Source organism: Eleutherodactylus coqui, chromosome 3 (genome assembly GCF_035609145.1).
Source record: "Eleutherodactylus coqui strain aEleCoq1 chromosome 3, aEleCoq1.hap1, whole genome shotgun sequence".
NCBI classification, from domain to species: Eukaryota; Metazoa; Chordata; class Amphibia; order Anura; family Eleutherodactylidae; genus Eleutherodactylus; species Eleutherodactylus coqui.
In genome coordinates, this window is record NC_089839.1 from 12,724,079 (window position 1) to 12,742,858 (window position 18,780).

The 18,780-nt window shown below is 45.8% G+C and overlaps 1 protein-coding gene across 6 annotated transcripts in view; it reads left to right on the forward strand.

The window, feature by feature from the left end:
- The window catches only part of CDC42BPA (CDC42 binding protein kinase alpha), a 183,641-nt gene that overhangs the window by 50,510 nt on the left and 114,351 nt on the right, over positions 1-18,780 (forward strand). For all 6 annotated transcript variants that reach the window (XR_010791138.1, XM_066595127.1, XM_066595129.1 and 3 more), the window contains exons 2-3: positions 2,468-2,559; positions 9,032-9,115. Coding sequence is in view for 5 of the 6 variants with exons in the window: in XM_066595127.1 (XP_066451224.1) it covers positions 2,468-2,559; positions 9,032-9,115 (176 nt within the window). In the remaining variant the exon portion in view is untranslated. The remainder of the gene's footprint in view (positions 1-2,467; positions 2,560-9,031; positions 9,116-18,780) is intronic.

Below are 18,780 nucleotides of genomic sequence, written 5' to 3' on the forward strand. Positions count from 1 at the left end.
GGATGTTACTGACAACTTCTAGAGGAGGGATGTTATTGACAACTTCTAGGGAAGAGATGTTACTGACAACTTCTAGAGGAGTGATGTTACTGACAACTTCTAGAGGAGGGATGTTACTGACAACTTCTAGAGGAGGGATGTTACTGACAACTTCTATGGGAGGGATGTTACTGACAACTTCTATGGGAGGAATGTTACTGACAACGTCTAGAGGAGGGATGTTACTGACAACTTCTAGAGGAGGGATGTTACTGACAACTTCTATGGGAGGAATGTTACTGACAACTTCTAGAGGAGGGATGTTACTGACAACTTCTAGAGGAGGGATGTTACTGACAACTTCTAGAGGAGGGATGTTACTGACAACTTCTAGAGGAGGGATGTTACTGACTACTTCTAGAGGAGGGATGTTACTGACAACGTCTATGGAAGGGATGTTGCTGACAGCTTCTATGGGAGGAATGTTACTGACAACTTCTAGAGGAGGGATGTTACTGACAACTTCTAGAGGAGGGATTGTTACTGACAACTTCTAGAGGAGGGATGTTACTGACAACTTCTAGGGAAGAGATGTTACTGACAACTTCTATGGGAGGAATGTTACTGACAACTTCTAGAGGAGGGATGTTACTGACAACTTCTAGAGGAGGGATGTTACTGACAACTTCTAGAGGAGGGATGTTACTGACAACTTCTAGAGGAGGGATTGTTACTGACAACTTCTAGAGGAGGGATTGTTACTGACAACTTCTAGAGGAGGGATGTTACTGACAACTTCTAGGGAACAGATGTTACTGACAACTTCTATGGGAGGAATGTTACTGACAACTTCTAGAGGAGGGATGTTACTGACAACTTCTAGAGGAGGGATGTTACTGACTACTTCTAGAGGAGGGATGTTACTGACTACTTCTAGAGGAGGGATGTTACTGACAACTTCTAGAGGAGGGATGTTACTGACAACTTCTATGGGAGGGATGTTACTGACAACTTCTAGAGGAGGGATGTTACTGACAACTTCTAGAGGAGGGATGTTACTGACAACTTCTATGGGAGGGATGTTATTGACAGCGGGTGTTTCTGCTTCCAGCGCCGACCACATTGACAGCAGCATGTAGAATCAGCTGGTCGGCGGGGCTCCTGAGCGGTGTACCCCGGTGATCATGTATTGATAACTGATCCTGAGGTCATCAGTAGAGCGCCAGAGGTCCTGCACACCCCTGTAAGGTCCTTCTGTACGTTCCTATCATCGGACACAAATGTTCACCCGATCGTCTTGCCACGCTGGAGGAACAGCGAACTCTTCTTCATCGGCTGATGGTTGTTTATGAGCTGGCCTAAAACATTCTTGTTGGGCGTCCGTACAACTTACCACGTGGGTGAGGAGAAGCGCGGGCAGCCAATGGGGACGAGCGATTTGTATCTGTACTAGCGAGTCTTGGTGTGTTTAAAAGAAATGTAAATCGGCGTGCTTTGTTGATTGGCGCTAATTACATCAGGCTGAAAATTGGCGCAAGAGCTTACACATCCATGTTCACAACTGACTGTAAACGGAGCACACGGATGCATCACCGTCAATGGCGCTATGCAGACACGGGCCGATGATCCTGGATGTTCTATATTGGTCCGATTTCTTGGACGTTAGTTATTCATGCAAGTCAATGAGTGCGCAAAAGAAGCTTACAGATGGCATCCGTGCGCTCCGAGCGATCGTTAGGCAATGCTAGAAAATTAATTAGGGCTCCTTCCGTTTTTTTGCATAGAGAAAAGATAAATGGCGCATGGAAGTATAAAAAAAAGTGTAACCCAAGAATCTGGCGCACTCGTGCACACGGATCAAAATTGGTTTATTTTTCACATTTTCCGAGATGCTCATCTGAACGCGCCCTGGACGGTCTTAAAATGCGCCAAATTTATCACGGTGGCTCCTGATGGATAATCAGCGTGGCACATTTTTAGACGCTCTTGTTTAACTTTAGCGCGCATATCATTTCGCTCAGTTTATGATATTTTTTGCGCCAAAATGGAACATTTAGGCCACACCCCTTTTACACCAAGCCACACCCCTATCTGTAAAGCCACACTCTTTGCAGGGCTCAGTGCAAAAAGTGTCCTGAAGACATAATGATTGCAGCAGGCAAGTAAAGCAAGTGATGGGAAAAAGGGAAATTAGGCAAAACTTTGTATTTAAATGGTTTTCTGGATTTTTTTGTAAAGTTCTGCAACTTTTCAGCATATTTTGTGTTTTAAGTCAAGATCCCTGCTTGCTGCCATTGAATCGCAGCATTCTGACTTCTATCCAGATGTTAATAAGCTATCCAGACCTGCTGACACTTCTCACAGCTGCAGGTTTGTTACAATGTATGCAGTCTAGACAGTCCTAAGCAGATGATACATTGTAACAAAGCATGTGTGTACTTACCGCTGCTACATTTAAAGTGACATCCCTTTTTTTTTCTTCCTGCAGCCAAACCGTTTGCCGAAAAAATGAAGCAGCTGCGGCTCCATAAGGAAGACTTCGAAATTCTAAAAGTGATTGGAAGAGGCGCTTTTGGGGAGGTGAGGAACGCTGTGATTAATGCTGTGAAGTACGGTAAATTCCTGCAGACCGGTTTAGTGGGACGTGATCGCTGCCGTATTAGCAGATATTCTGGATTATCAGGTGGTATGGGGAAAGGAAAGACTTTTTTTTTTAACAAGATCTTTTTAAATGACATCCCTTGGCTCCTCCCCTTTGGCGCCGCCTTCCTTTTATATGGCTCCTCCCCTTTGGTGGCTCCTTCCTTTTATATGGCTCCTCCCCTTAGTGGACATGAGGCCGATCACTTTTCTCATTGGTGCTCGTAGTTTATAATCATTCTGTCCTTGCTGTAATAGAAATCCTCTCTCCATGTATTGATACAAGGACCAGAGCTGCAGTGTAAAGCATGGTGAATGGACAGAGATGCAGCCTTATCCTGTGATGAGACCGGAGGTGAAGGCAATAAGTAGAAGTAACTACAGGATCGGCTTTAGCGTGCGTTTTTATCTAGCGTATTTGGCGCAGTGGAAAAATCCGCACCATATCCACACTACGGGGGAATTTTTGTAGCGAGTTCCGTCTTAAAAAAAGCGCATCAATATCCGTGACTTTCTGCCGCGGTTTTTGCCGCGAATCCGTACGCAGATTTCGCCGTCACAGAGCAAAATCCGCATGCAGATCCGCATGAAAAACCGTGTCGATTTTTTTTTTGCCGTTTTTGGAATCGGAATTCACTGTGGAAACTTGCGCCACGATTCCTCCGTCTGAAGATTAGCGCACGTTCAGCAGAATTCGCCGCGCCACCCCCGCTTCTAAAATCCTTGGCAGAATCCGCCACTTTCTGCTGTTTTTGCCTCGGCTTCGCTCTGGGGTTTAGCTCCGTCAATGAGCCAAATCCTCGTACGGAATTCCGATGCGTTATCGCGTTTGGTACGGGCGTGCGACTTCCTGAGACGTGATCAAGTTCTACACCCGGATTTTGTCCATTTTTTGGGTAGAAAGCTGTGGATTTTGCAACGTTTTTTAGAGGTGGAATTTGCATGGAAAATCCTGCGGTTTGTGTTCCGCATGTGAACATACCCTTAAAATCTGCGCCAAAGTACAAACCGTTGGTGTGGATTGCGTTGCGGGTCTGCAGGAGATTTCAGCCTTTTCCTTGAATGTCTGCTGTAGATGGATTTTGGCGCCGATCTTTCCTCCACATGTGAACGCACCCTAAAATGATACAATTTCGCACCGAATCCACGTAATAATTGATTTAATGGAAATCCGGCGCAATTTTTTTCAACATGCGATTTAAAGTCCCACATGTGAGAAACAAGAAGTGACGTATCGCTTTTGACGTAGATTTGTGCGGGATCCGCCACGGGAAATCAAAACACGGATTTGCTCCATTGAAAGGCGCTGAATCTGTGCTTGGATCTGCAGTTAACCCCTACATGCCCATGGGGAACCTTTACATCCTGGGCATAGGGGGTTTGTATGGAGCGGGATCAAGAACCCACCCCACTTCATGCATGCCCGGTGCTGGCTGATACTCGCCCGCAACATCCACAGTATGAGCGCTAATCGTGGCTGTTAACCCTTTAAATGCCCCAAGTGGTATTCGGGGCTCCTGAACAGCCCGACCTGCAATACGGTCGCGAGGTGCCATTCGGTCGCCATGGCATCCTTCGGCCTTCTGAAGGCCCCCAGGGCTGCCGTGATTGATGTATTGATAAACTGCTGTCAGAAGGCAGTATAATGCAATACTCTGGTATTGCATTATACTGTGTGAGCGATCAAATGGGGACTAAAAATAATGTCAAAGGGAGTAAAAAAAAGTTATATTAATTATTAGAAAAAATGATGGCGACATTTTTTTCCCATCTCACTAAAAATTTGTAAACGTTTCCCAGCGCATTAAATAGAAGCGCCGAAAACTACAACCCGTCCCGCAGAAAACAACGAGCCCTCCGACGGCTGCGCTGAAGGACTGGGATTATTTGAAAGTAACGAAGGAAAAAACCAGATGGGGGAACCTCTGTGATACAATGCAGCAGGGATGGGGCAGATGGGGGAACCCCCGTGATACAATGCGGCAGGGATGGGGCAGATGGGGGAACCCCCGTGATACAATGCGGCAGGGATGGGGCAGATGGGGGAACCCCCGTGATACAATGCGGCAGGGATGGGGCAGATGGGGGAACCCCCGTGATACAATGCGGCAGGGATGGGGCAGATGGGGGAACCTCTGTGATACAATGCAGCAGGGATGGGGCAGATGGGGGAACCCCTGTGATACAATGCGGCAGGGATGAGGCAGATGGGGGAACCCCCGTGATACAATGCGGCAGGGATGGGGCAGATGGGGGAACCTCTGTGATACAATGCAGCAGGGATGGGGCAGATGGGGGAACCCCCGTGATACAATGCGGCAGGGATGGGGCAGATGGGGGAACCCCCGTGATACAATGCGGCAGGGATGGGGCAGATGGGGGAACCCCCGTGATACAATGCGGCAGGGATGAGGCAGATGGGGGAACCCCCGTGATACAATGCGGCAGGGATGGGGCAGATGGGGGAACCTCTGTGATACAATGCAGCAGGGATGGGGCAGATGGGGGAACCCCTGTGATACAATGCGGCAGGGATGGGGCAGATGGGGTCCTCGTAGATCCAGTGCAAGCATATCGGAGCTCCATTTAAAGGAGCCTTCCCCCTTAAATTCAGGCCTGGGCTTTGACTGTTAGGCCTCATATCCACGGGGAAAATCAGGCCCGCTGCGGATTCTTCATGTAGAATCCCGCAGCGGGTCCCTCCTGCCCCGCAGACATGAGGCCTAAAATCAGAAGCCGGCTTCACGCGGCCGTGACGGGCTTCGGACGATGCAGATCTTCCTTCCTTCGTTGCTGGATCTTCTTTCTTCGGCCCAGCGGTGTGCCACGCGCATGCGCCCGGCACATCCGCCGGGCCAAAGAAAGCAGATCCAGCCGCGAAGAAGGGAAGGAAGATCCGCATCGTACGGAGCAGGTGAGTTTATTCTGATTTTAGGTCTCCCGCTGATCCGGACGGCTTCCATAGGCTTCAATAGAAACCTGCGGGAGACCCGCACGAAAATGGAGCATGTCCATTTTTTTTTTGCACACGTGGATCCGCACCCGACGGGAAAAATGACATCCGCAGGTATTTAACTACCTGTGAGTGTCCAATGCATTCCTATGGGGCGCGGATCCGCGTGCGGGAAGAACGCTGCGGATTTAAAATAAACATTTCCCCGTGGACATGAGGCCTAAGTCTTTCACTCTACCAGTGTTGGAGAAGCCCCGCCGCCTGCGACTAGACATGGCACAAGGCATTGGTTTTGTCTGGAGGTTCCCTTTAAGAAGGGGTGTGCTCCGTAGGTGAGGCCTGCAGTGCGATTCTGTGCCCGCGGCCGGTGATTACCCGCATTCCTGGCACGGCGCTCCGTCTGGAGATGAGCAGCGATGAGTGAGGAAGCACCATCGTGTAATTATCCGTCTATATTTGTGTCCTCCAGCTCCGGTTACTCTTCTCCTGCTCATTAAGAATCGTTTACTTGCGGCGCAGATCATCAGGAGCGTGCGTCCAGCGCTTGGTGTTAACCCTGTAGCTGCCAGTGGTGACATACCGTCTCCATCACCCATATACCGGGACACTGCCCGTCCTCACTGACCTCACATGACTGATAGATCTCGGACTCCTGCCTGAAATACTCTGCGCTGCTCCTCCCAGCATCTGACTTTCAGTCCGTCACCTCCCACTTGACTCCATTCTTCTCCTCCCACTTGACACCTGCAGTTCCGCCCTCCCTACTTTAAATGGCGGCATGCATCTGCCGGTTGCGGTCCCTCATAGCACCCCCACGCCGTCAGCTCCTTTAAATCAATTCGCAAAGTCAAATTTGACAATCCGGAGCGGCGCCGGCTGTAATATCTGAGTGAGAGCTGAGCAGCGCGGATGTGACGGCGAGGATCACGCATCACCATCTGGACGCAGCTTGGCGCAAATGTCATTTTACATAATAACAGCCTTATTACCATAGTAACGCTGTACGTCTACTGTAACCCTTTCATGACAGGCGTGCAGGCCTGCAGTGCCCTTCCAGAGTGATCCATGCAGCAATGGGTTAATCAGTTGATGTGTATCTTTCACTGGTGGTGAAGGGGTTAATATTTCGATACATTGAGGATCCTTCATGTTGCGGTTTTGTCCTGATTTTTGCAACAAAGTCCAGCGAATGCGCAGACTGATGATGTTCGGGCCTGTTCACCCGGTTTTTCTTATTTTGCGCGAATACTTTACCGAAAACCGTGTCGTAGTTCGCGTCGTTTTTACATCCTTTTGACTTCAATGAGAATCTGCGCCAAAGTTCATACAACATGGATTTGACCTGCATCAAATGAAAGTCCGCCTCAGAAATCCACGTGGGTACGGCGGATCGTCCTTGAAATTGGCGCCCGATCTCTCACTGTGTGAACACGGCTTTAGGTTTGAGCCCCATTTACGTGGAATTTTATTGGCGCAGGCGTTTTTACATTCCATGGAACTGATCGGGCGTTCGTGCCGCGGTTCATACCGAACAGATTTTTATATCCCCATGGTGGGAGAAGAGGAACAGGAATGTTAATTCTTGACGCCGGCGGATTTAGTCTCATTGAATGCGTTCGCACGTAGCGGATTTGCTGCAGCAGAAAAAATCCACAGCGAATCTGCGCCAAAACCTGCACTATTTGACGTGTATTCTGTCAGATCAGCAGCAGATTTCAACCATTCAGTTTAACCCCTTCACGCCCCAGGATGTCCCATATTACGTCCCGGGAGCCAATTCCGCTTCATACATGATGGGTGCCGGCTGCCTTTGACAGCTGACACCTCCCTGCAACAGCGACGATGAGTGTGAACGCTGATCACGGCTGTTGGCCCTTTAAGTACTGCTGTCAGCGCCATTTAAATGCCCAAATCAGTACTCGGGGCCCCCAACGCCCCCCGTGCCTTGCCTGTAGCATATATCGGTAGACTGCCTGTCCTTTTGTGTCATGCTGCTGGGCGATGCCATGATGGGCAGAGGGGAATGAAGACAAGTGGGAGGTCCATGCCAAGAGATACATTATGTCCGGATGGACAGAGTAGTTCACATGACGGTCTTGTAGGAGTAAAGTCATTGGATGACCGGTGTGTGGGGGGGGAGTCTGTAATGAGGGGCACAGTGAGGTTATCCGTGACTCGTAGCGAAGTCACCGTGTAGCTGCCAGGGGCTGTAGAGCTCCCCCCGGTGGCGGCCACCTTCCCTCTCTGTTGTTGTTTGCCTTCCGGTCGGTTCCGCCTTCACTTATTTCACTTTCTATAAATTGCTGGAAGGTTTCGGCTTTATTAATGGAAAATACTTTCAGCCGCCCACTTCCATCTACTAAAAATATGTTACCGGGAAGGCTGCGGAGACCTGGAATGTGGTGACCTATGATGCTACCGCCATGTCTAACCCTATAGAATACCGCATAGTTTAGAACTGAAGATTAACCCCTTCCTGCCCCAGCATGACATGCACGTACATCGTGGGAGGGACATGCCGTTTATTTACACCATATGGGTGGGGCAGCCTCCGGAGCTGGATGTGACTTACAGCTGCAATGATGGGGATTCGTGTTCTCACCGATCCCCGCCGTTACAGCAGGACCCCAGTCGTGAACCCTTTACATACCAAGATCAATGTTGACCACGGCATATACGGAGTTCACATAGGGAGGCAGCGCCATTTGTGATGTCTTCGGCCCCCTGCCAAGCAATCAAGGAGGGCAGATGGTTTGTCATGGCATCTAATGCAAACGAGTAGAGCTAATAGGCTGCAATGCAAAAGTATTGCGGTGTATTATCTGAGCAATCCTAAGATTCTACAGGGACATGGGAAACGGTGGGAAACAATATAGTGAGAAACAATAAACATTTCTTGCAGACTTTTACCTTTTATATATATTTGGGGAAAAGTGGGCAAAAAAGGTTTAGTGTTTCTTACTGCGTTTATTTCCACTATACAGTCACTTTGTTTCCTGAACAGAAAATGCTATAAAAAATTTAAAAAAATGAATTTTCTTAAAAGTTCATTTCTCTTACCAAAAATTCAATAAAAGTAATTTAAAAAGTCGTAGATACCCTAAAATAGTACCAAAATATACTACAGTTTGTCACGCAATGAAAAATAAGTTCTTTCAGCAGCAGGGATTTAAAATTGTCGCCTCCTGAAAGGGCTGTGTCTGATTGGCTGAGTACTTAGCGAATCACAGGCAGCGTTCAGCTGTCATTGAATGAATGGCTGAGCGCTGCCTGTGATTGGCTGAGCACTCAGCCAATCAGACACAGCCCTTTCAGGAGGCAGGGATTTTAAATCCCTGCCTGCTGATAAAACTTCAGTACATTATTTACTAATAGGGTTATAAAGAAATTTTTTTTTGAAGCTCTTCAACCCTTTTAAACATTCAAAACTGACTCCTCAGCCTTTTTTCTTTCTCGCAGGTTGCTGTGGTGAAATTGAAAAATACGGATAAGGTGTTTGCCATGAAGATACTGAATAAATGGGAGATGCTGAAAAGAGCGGAGGTGAGAGGGGCCCCTGGTGGCTATACAGCTTCTGTTACCTTACCTTAAAGGGGCACTAAATACTGGCCTGTAACCCGGTCCAAGTGATGTAAGAGATAAAATAATATCGGGAGGCATTTGTTTTGTATCCCCCGCCTTTCTGCCCTTCCAGCACTAGTGCAAGTGAAGCCAATTTTGTAAAGGGGGAGTGGCCAAGGCTGCTCAGTCTGCATTGGAGATGAGATAAGCTCCGCCTCCCCATATGGAGAGGAGCTCTTGACAAATTGTCAGAAGATCTTGCAGACTGGTATAGTTGGTTTTCTTAGGTCAGTGTCCCTTTAACTGAGCAGTGTTGCTTCTATTAGTGTTCATACATAACAATTAGTGCAGCTCGCTAGTATCTTAACCCCTTCAGCACCAGAGAGTTATCCCTTTTTTCTAAATTTCCTTATTTTCACCCCCGCCTTCCCAGAGCCATAACGTTTTAATTTTCCCATAGGCATAGCTGTACTTGTTCTGCAAAAAACCAAGCCGGCTAGGTCAGTGGAAGGAGTAAAAAGGGGCCGGAAAAAAGTGATAAATCTCTGGTCCTGAGGGGGTTAAAAATCCAGAGGAAAAGAATAAGGCCCCAACGCATGCAGCAATTCTACATGCCCGCACCTGACGTGTCTGCTTTGGTCAATTCCTGCAAACTACCCAAAACAATAAGTATTCTGGACCATCTTTTCTTAGTGTTCAGTGTTGGGCTGTTCCTCTGTTATCCCTCCTGGAAATGTAGGGATACATTGATAACTAAGGGCTCCTCTTCACGGTATAACACAGACACTCCCTGCAGAATTACCGTACGGAGCGTGTCAGATAGCTTGTTTTTCCCGGAAAGTTCGTTAAGCGCACATTTCTCGCTTGTCAGTCGCGGCTCTACCGCAGGTTAAGTAGAGTTTCCAAAACTCGGTTTATTCTGCACTTTCAACACTTCAATATTATGATGTTCCCTGGAAACAACGGCCGGTGTTTATAGTAGGATTTTACGGCCTTGCTATATATGGCCCCTAAGATGTGCTGGGCGGCGCGGACGCCCCCGTGTCAGCCTCGCTGTGATGGATGACATGCTGCAGAAATGCCGATTATAAGCGGAAACATCGGGCAAAGAGGTCTCCCGTTTCACTGGTAATTAGTTGGAAAAGTTTCCTGCATTTTTTAGCCATGTTCTAGAGCATAACTTTTTTTCGGTGTCATCTCCATAACGAGGCATCAAGTGCCTCTCAGGCAGCGGTCCCTTCTTCATAGTCCTTAAAGGGGACATCCAGTCTTATGGAAAGCTAGTGTCATCAGCATACAAAGACATTTAAAGGGGTCATCCAGGATTAGAAAACATGGCTGCTTTCTGCATTAAAAACATCGCAACGCCTGTCCGCAGATTGTGTGTGACATTATAACTCGCTGCCTTAGAGCTGACCTGCAGTACCAGAAACAACCACTGGAGAGGTGTGGCGCTCTTAGTGAAATGAAACCACCTTTTTTCCATCCAAACTGGGCTTTTTGCCCTGAATCTGCTTTCGGCTGTGAATTTTGTCAGTGGGCATAATCTGTATTTGGAATTTTTGACATATCACTTCTTGAGCCGGGAATGCGTCAGAATTCCGGATCTGGATTTTGCCCATTGACAGGACTAAATCCGTGCATGGATCTGCACCAAAAACCGTGGCTAAAAAATGCAGATTTTAAGGCGGTTTCCCAACTGTTGGGACCCTGACCTATCCCAAAAATAAGGATCCAGCAGGCCCCCCATAAATGGAGAGTCATGTGCACTACCACTTCATTCATTTCAAGGGGAGTGCTGGAGTTTCCGGAGCGCTACATTTATATAAAGACCTTCGATACTCCCGTTCTCAGGATCGGTGGGGGTCTTACTGCTCGGCCCACCATCATTTGGGAGGTTATCCTTCATCCTGTGAACTTTTGAGACACATGTCCTTTAAAGGGGTTTCTGGGCTATTTCTATTGATGACCTATTCTCAGAATAGGTCATCAATAGTTGTCCGGAGTTTGTCGTTCAGGACCCCGGATGATCAGCTATTAGGGTGCTTGCTTTCATCGCCAAAATACATAGTACAGAGTAGAGGAAAATCGCTCCGACCCCTGTTTAGTACTTAAAGTCAATGAGAGCTGAGCCTGCAGTTACCAGCACCGGCCACTACACAGGGGACAGAGCTGTCTGCTTCCACTTGGTACTCTGTTTTGGCACTGACAGCAGACACCTGAACACGTAATCAGCCGGGGTCTCAAGCGCTGTTTCTAGGAGAGTAGAGTGAGGACCGGTCAGGTAGCCATATTGGTACTCTCACCCAGCTTTTCTAGAGTCCTGAATGACCATCTGGCCTGTTATATATGGAGAGTAGAGTTACAGCCAACTTGTAGTGTTAGTGTAAGTTTTCACCACCATTTTAGTCTAAGAAGAATGATAACCCACTGGTGTGCCGTATAGTGAAATATTCCTGACCGCAGGTGATTAACTGCGTGTGGGCTGCTGTGCAGGCGAAACCCATGGGGTCATATGTAGAATGACTGTCTGTAATCTGCACCGCTGTCTGTTCTGCATGATTACAAATGACTGACGTCTCTATTTCATATCCCCCAAATGTAAGCTGGATGCTCTATAAACTGACCACCACCAGAGCTGCGGAAACTATTTTAATGATCTGTATATATGAAACTGGTGAGCAGAAGAGGAGAATGTAGAGTCAAAAGCCCAAATACCCAAGTGATAGACAGCTAAAATACTGTATACCTGCTTAGCGTAAATGTGTGGTGAAAGAGAAGTTACAGGCACAAGTGATAAGAGTGATAATATAATTGCATCGTACAATTTATATTAAACTTAATTAAAATTGTGTAAGTACTATAATACTGCCCCCTATGTACAAGAATATAACTACTATAATACTGCCCCCTATGTACAAGAATATAACTACTATAATACTGCTCCTATGTACAAGAATATAACTACTATAATACTGCTCCCTATGTACAAGAATATACCTACTATAATACTGCCCCCTATGTACAAGAATATAACTACTATAATACTGCCTCCTATGTACAAGAATATAACTACTATAATACTGCCTCCTATGTACAAGAATATAACTACTATAATACTGCCCCCTATGTACAAGAAAATAACTACTATAATACTGCCCCCTATGTACAAGAATATAGCTACTATAATACTGCTCCTATGTACAAGAATATAACTACTATAATACTGCTCCTATGTACAAGAATATAACTACTATAATACTGCCCTCTATGTACAAGAATATAACTACTATAATATTGCCCACTATATACAAGAATATAACTACTATAATACTGCCCCCTATGTACAAGAATATAACTACTATAATACTGCCCTCTATGTACAAGAATATAACTACTATAATACTGCTCCTATGTACAAGAATATAGCTACTATAATACTGCCCTCTATGTACAAGAATATAACTACTATAATACTGCTCCCTATGTACAAGAATATAACTACTATAATACTGCTCCTATGTACAAGAATATAACTACTATAATACTGCCCACCATGTACAAGAATATAACTACTATAATACTGCCCCCTATGTACAAGAATATAACTACTATAATACTGCCCCCTATGTACAAGAATATAACTACTATAATACTGCCTCCTATGTACAAGAATATAACTACTATAATACTGCCCCCTATGTACAAGAATATAACTACTATAATACTGCCCCCTATGTACAAGAATATAACTACTATAATACTGCCCTCTATGTACAAGAATATAACTACTATAATGCTGCCTCCTATGTACAAGAATATAACTACTATAATACTGCCCCCTATGTACAAGAATATAACTACTATAATACTGCTCCTATGTACAAGAATATAACTGCTATAATACTGCCCCCTATGTACAAGTATATAACTACTATAATACTGCCCCCTATGTACAAGAATATAACTACTATAATACTGCCCCCCGTGTACAAGAATATAACTACTATAATACTGCCCCCCATGTACAAGAATATAACTACTATAATACTGCCCCCTATGTACAAGAATATAACTACTATAATACTGCCCCCTATGTACAAGAATATAACTACTATAATACTGCCCCCTATGTACAAGAATATAACTACTATAATACTGCCTCCTATGTACAAGAATATAACTACTATAATACTGCCTCCTATGTACAAGAATATAACTACTATAATACTCCTCCTATGTACAAGAATATAACTACTATAATACTGCCCCCTATGTACAAGAATATAACTACTATAATACGGCCTCCTATGTACAAGAATATAACTACCATAATACTGCCCCTATGTACAAGAATATAACTACTATAATACTACCCCCTATGTACAAGAATATAACTACTATAATACTACCCCCTATGTACAAGAATATAACTACTATAATACTGCCCCCTATATACAGCAGCAGACTGCTACGTTGGGTGGATAGCTGCGCCCCTTCTTAGGCCAGTGATGTCACATACATTGATCTTTCGGTCCCAGAGCAGCTTAGTTTCTTCTATGTTAGTGTAATTGACCCGCTATACCAGTTTCAGCCACTACAGTATGTTTGGCGCTGTGCCTTGTGTGCAGTGAAGAGCCACAGCTCTCAGCTTTTTTTCAAGCAGCTGTATAACGGGGGTCCTGAGTTGCGGCCCCCACGATGTGATATGGGGATTCTGTCCTCATGGATCAGTTGTTAATATTTTAATCCACGAAAGACCCTGTAATGACAAGTTGTGGAGTTGCTAGTTATGCGATTGCCTGTTTTCCCAGTGGTGCGGCAGTTGGACCTCGGTGAGCGGGGGAGGGGATGCATCCCTTCCTTTTGTCTCTCAGCTGTCCGGGCGCTGACGGCCGATCTCTCTGTAGTGAAACTCTATATGTGAAGGCAGACTCTCCCATCGCACCCCAGCGGGCAGCGGCAACTGCGCAAGCACAACGACAAGCCCACCGGGGCCCGGAGCTGGGGGGGAGACCCTCGTCCTCTGTGTCTTTATAAATAGGGGGTGGGGGGGGGGGCGTAGATTAGGTTAATATGGAGTTGTCGGAAGTTTTTACTTTAGTAGATCTGCATTAGTTGTGAGCGCAGCGGCGGTGGGCATATAAGGGGTGCGATATGCCGTCTGCTCACTTATCACCCACTGTCAGGGCTAAGAGGGGCGATGTATCCGAGTTGCCGAACGGGATGATCATTGGCCTTCAGGCCACGTGTGGCGGTATTTTTCAAGTAGCGCATTTTGTGAATTGTTTGCGACCTGCTGTGGTCTGTGAGTGGAATAGGGGACCACCGGGGCTAACTGATGTGGAGACGGGCGAGCACCATGTGCCCCACATGTGAGGGGTGAACGTCAGCCACAACGGACCGCGAGAGCCGACCGACACGCTACATTGCAGCAGCTCACTATGAAAAGGCAGGATGTGATACAGGTGGGCATGGAGGCTCTAGTACCCTGTTGTACCGCCTCTAGCTTGGATACAAGATGTGATACAGGCTGGCATGGAGGCTCTAGTACCCTGTTGTACCGCCTCTAGCTCGGATACAAGATGTGATACGGGTGGGCATGGAGGCTCTAGTACCCTGTTGTACCGCCTCTAGCTCGGATACAAGATGTGATACGGGTGGGCATGGAGGCTCTAGTACCCTGTTGTACCGCCTCTAGCTTGGATACAAGATGTGATACGGGCGGGCATGGAGGCTCCAGTACCCTGTTGTACCACCTCTAGCTTGGATACAAGATGTGATACGGGCGGACATGGAGGCTCTAGTACCCTGTTGTACCGCCTCTAGCTTGGATACAAGATGTGATACGGGCGGGCATAGAGGCTTTAGTACCCTGTTGTACCGCCTCTAGCTTGGATACAAGATGTGATACGGGCGGACATGGAGGCTCTAGTACCCTGTTGTACCGCCTCTAGCTTGGATACAAGATGTGATACGGGCGGACATGGAGGCTCTAGTACCCTGTTGTACCGCCTCTAGCTTGGATACAAGATGTGATGCGGGCAGGCATGGAGGCTCTAGTACCCTGTTATACCGCCTCTAGCTTGGATACAAGATGTGATACGGGCGGGCATAGAGGCTTTAGTACCCTGTTGTACCGCCTCTAGCTTGGATACAAAATGTGATACCGGTGGGCATGGAAGCATACAGGCCTGGAAATGGTCCGACAAGACACCTGGGTGTAACGATGGCGCCCCCTGTCTCTGGATGGCGGACAACAGAACAGTTGGAGCTGCTGATGCTTCTCTGACGATCAGACGCTCCTCTCTACTGGTGGTCTGTAGGGGGCATCCTGAGCCCGGTCACCTTGTGTGCCCCCATCCACTGGTCCCAACACTCCCTAGCAGTCTTGTCAGAATGCCCGGTGGGGTACAATTCATGGATACGACCATGCAGCTTATCACATCCCAATAATGCGCCCCCCTCTGGTAACGGGGTGAAACCTCTTCTCTGCGTCGTAGAGGCGTCTAGTGGCCAACAAGCTCTACAAGCAGAAGAAGAGGTCACTGCACACAAGGAGCCTCCGAGAGCCTCTTATAGGCCAAGGGGGGAACCACTTTTAGGGCTTCAGGTGACAAGACCGTCCATCTAATCACCACAACTCCCATCCACAGATCTGCCTGAGATGGAACCGCAGGACGGGGTCTGCAGCACAACGACAACTCCTTCTGGGGGCGGGATTTACTTTTCACAAAGAGTATATTCTTCATGAACCAGGAGGACCAGGATGAACACAGATTTATGTCCCATCCACTCTATTACTCCTCGTCACTGAAGAGCTCTGCATCTCCCTCTTCTTTCTCTTTGCCTGTATAGGTGTCAGTCCTTACTGTAGTTTTAGCATTCCATTGGAATTCCTGGAAGATGAGGATAAACACAGCTAATTGTTCGTTGTTGTGGAAGACACATTGTCTGCTTAGATTTGTAGTTCCTCGACTGTATTGCGGCTGCAGGTGTCTTAAGACGGTTATTTTTAAGTAGACCTCGGGGAGCAGCGGTCCGCGCCGCCAGGAAAGCGTTCTTTTCTCTCAGTCGAAATCTTCCCAGGGCAAAATATTAGGATTCTCCATGGCAGCAAACAGAGTGAAGAAAGTCTGTATCCAAGACGTCTTCCTGAGATGAGAAGGTCTTGGCCGTTGGGGTCCGTACTTCCCGCTCTGCTCCCATGCAGTACCCCTTCCTTGCTATAGGTGTAGCTGACCATAGGCCATGTGTAGGGGGTACATGCAGGTTTCCTGGTAGTAGATGTCCTTCCTGTCATATAGGGTTACATATGTACCTTCTACTTCTCTATTACTTCCTATCATCTTGTGTCAGTCTTTACTGAACTTCTCGTATTCCATTCATGAATTTGGGAGTTTTTAGGACCTGTCCAAACTGACTTTTGCACCGTCCTTTCACATACGGTCATCAGAAGTGTCTCATAGCCTGACCGTGGGTCTGCGGACCCAAACTCCAGCAATGCTGTGCGTGTATGATGTTCAGACTTTGACTGCGGTCATACACGTCCAATGTCGGTACATGAAACGGATGCTGCAAAAGTCAATCTGAAGGAACCCTGAGAATGATTTACTTACTTTTAAACTTCTTCTCTGTACCTTTTCTGTGTCTGTGTCAGTCTTTACTACAGTTCCGAAATTGTATTCCGAAACTAGACTAGTGATGATGAGTGGACCTCTAGGCTCCTTGTAGATCAGGGATTGTGGAGGCTAAAGATAGGAAAATATATGTTTCAACGTAAAATGAAGTATCGATTATCACATACCGCCACGTCTGCGGCCGCCATCTCTGGAATACCCTGATAATAGGGTCCATTATTGGAAGAGCTCCAGTAGTCTGGAAAGGGTTCAGCTTCATGATGGATTATTGGAGTTCTGCGATCTGTATTGTCATTGTTCTTGCATCCGCAGAAATGTCTACAGATGTGGAAACCGTTAACCCGGCGATCAATGGGTTACGATCAATGTACGACAGTGCTGTAAAGCGAGCTGTCACGATGCGCTAGTCATGGTAATGATGGTTACATCTGCATGTAGATTACTGCTGCTCCGATTATTAGCAGGACTGTTTTATATTACAACCCGGGAACACGACGGCAAAACCCTACGACCTCCATATATATATGTCCAACCCGTAAGTGTAACTCCTCCAGCATCCACAGCAGATACTGTAGGTCTGGGAAACCACTGACTGCGTGCTGTAACAGAAAGTAGCGGGATGAACTGACTGCTACATAGGGGAGGATTATAGCAGTTATATTCTTGTACATAGGGGGCAGTATTATAGTAGTTATATTCTTGTACATAGGAGGGCAGTATTATAGTAGTTATATTCTTGTACATAGGAGCAGTATTATAGTAGTTATATTCTTGTACATAGGGGGCAGTATTATAGTAGTTATATTCTTGTACATAGGGGGCAGTATTATAGTAGTTATATTCTTGTACATAGGGGACAGTATTATAGTAGTTATATTCTTGTACATAGGGGGCAGTATTATAGTAGTTATATTCTTGTACATAGGAGGTAGTATTATAGTAGTTATATCCTTGTACATAGGGGGCAGTATTATAGTAGTTATATTTTTGTACATAGGGGGCAGTATTATAGTAGTTATATTCTTGTACATAGGGGGCAGTATTATAGTAGTTATGTTCTTGTACATAGGGGGCAGTATTATAGTAGTTATATTCTTGTACATAGGAGCAGTATTATAGTAGTTATATTCTTGTACATAGGAGCAGTATTATAGTAGTTATATTCTTGTACATAGGGGGCAGTATTATAGTAGTTATATTCCTGTACATAGGGGGCAGCATTATAGTAGTTATATTCTTGTACATAGGAGGCAGTATTATAGTAGTTATATTCTTGTACATAGGGGCAGTATTATAGTAGTTATATTCTTGTACATAGGGAGCAGTATTATAGTAGTTATATTCTTGTACATAGGGAGCAGTATTATAGTAGTTATATTCTTGTACATAGGGGACAGTATTATAGTAGTTATATTCTTGTACATAGGGGGCAGTATTATAGTAGTTATATTCTTGTACATAGGAGTAGTATTATAGTAGTTATATTCTTGTACATAGGAGGTAGTATTATAGTAGTTATATCCTTGTACATAGGGGGCAGTATTATAGTAGTTATATTTTTGTACATAGGGGGCAGTATTATAGTAGTTATATTCTTGTACATAGGGGGCAGTATTATAGTAGTTATGTTCTTGTACATAGGGGGCAGTATTATAGTAGTTATATTCTTGTACATAGGAGCAGTATTATAGTAGTTATATTCTTGTACATAGGAGCAGTATTATAGTAGTTATATTCTTGTACATAGGGGGCAGTATTATAGTAGTTATATTCCTGTACATAGGGGGCAGCATTATAGTAGTTATATTCTTGTACATAGGAGGCAGTATTATAGTAGTTATATTCTTGTACATAGGGGCAGTATTATAGTAGTTATATTCTTGTACATAGGGAGCAGTATTATAGTAGTTATATTCTTGTACATAGGGAGCAGTATTATAGTAGTTATATTCTTGTACATAGGGGGCAGTATTATAGTAGTTATATTCTTGTACAAAGGGACAGTAT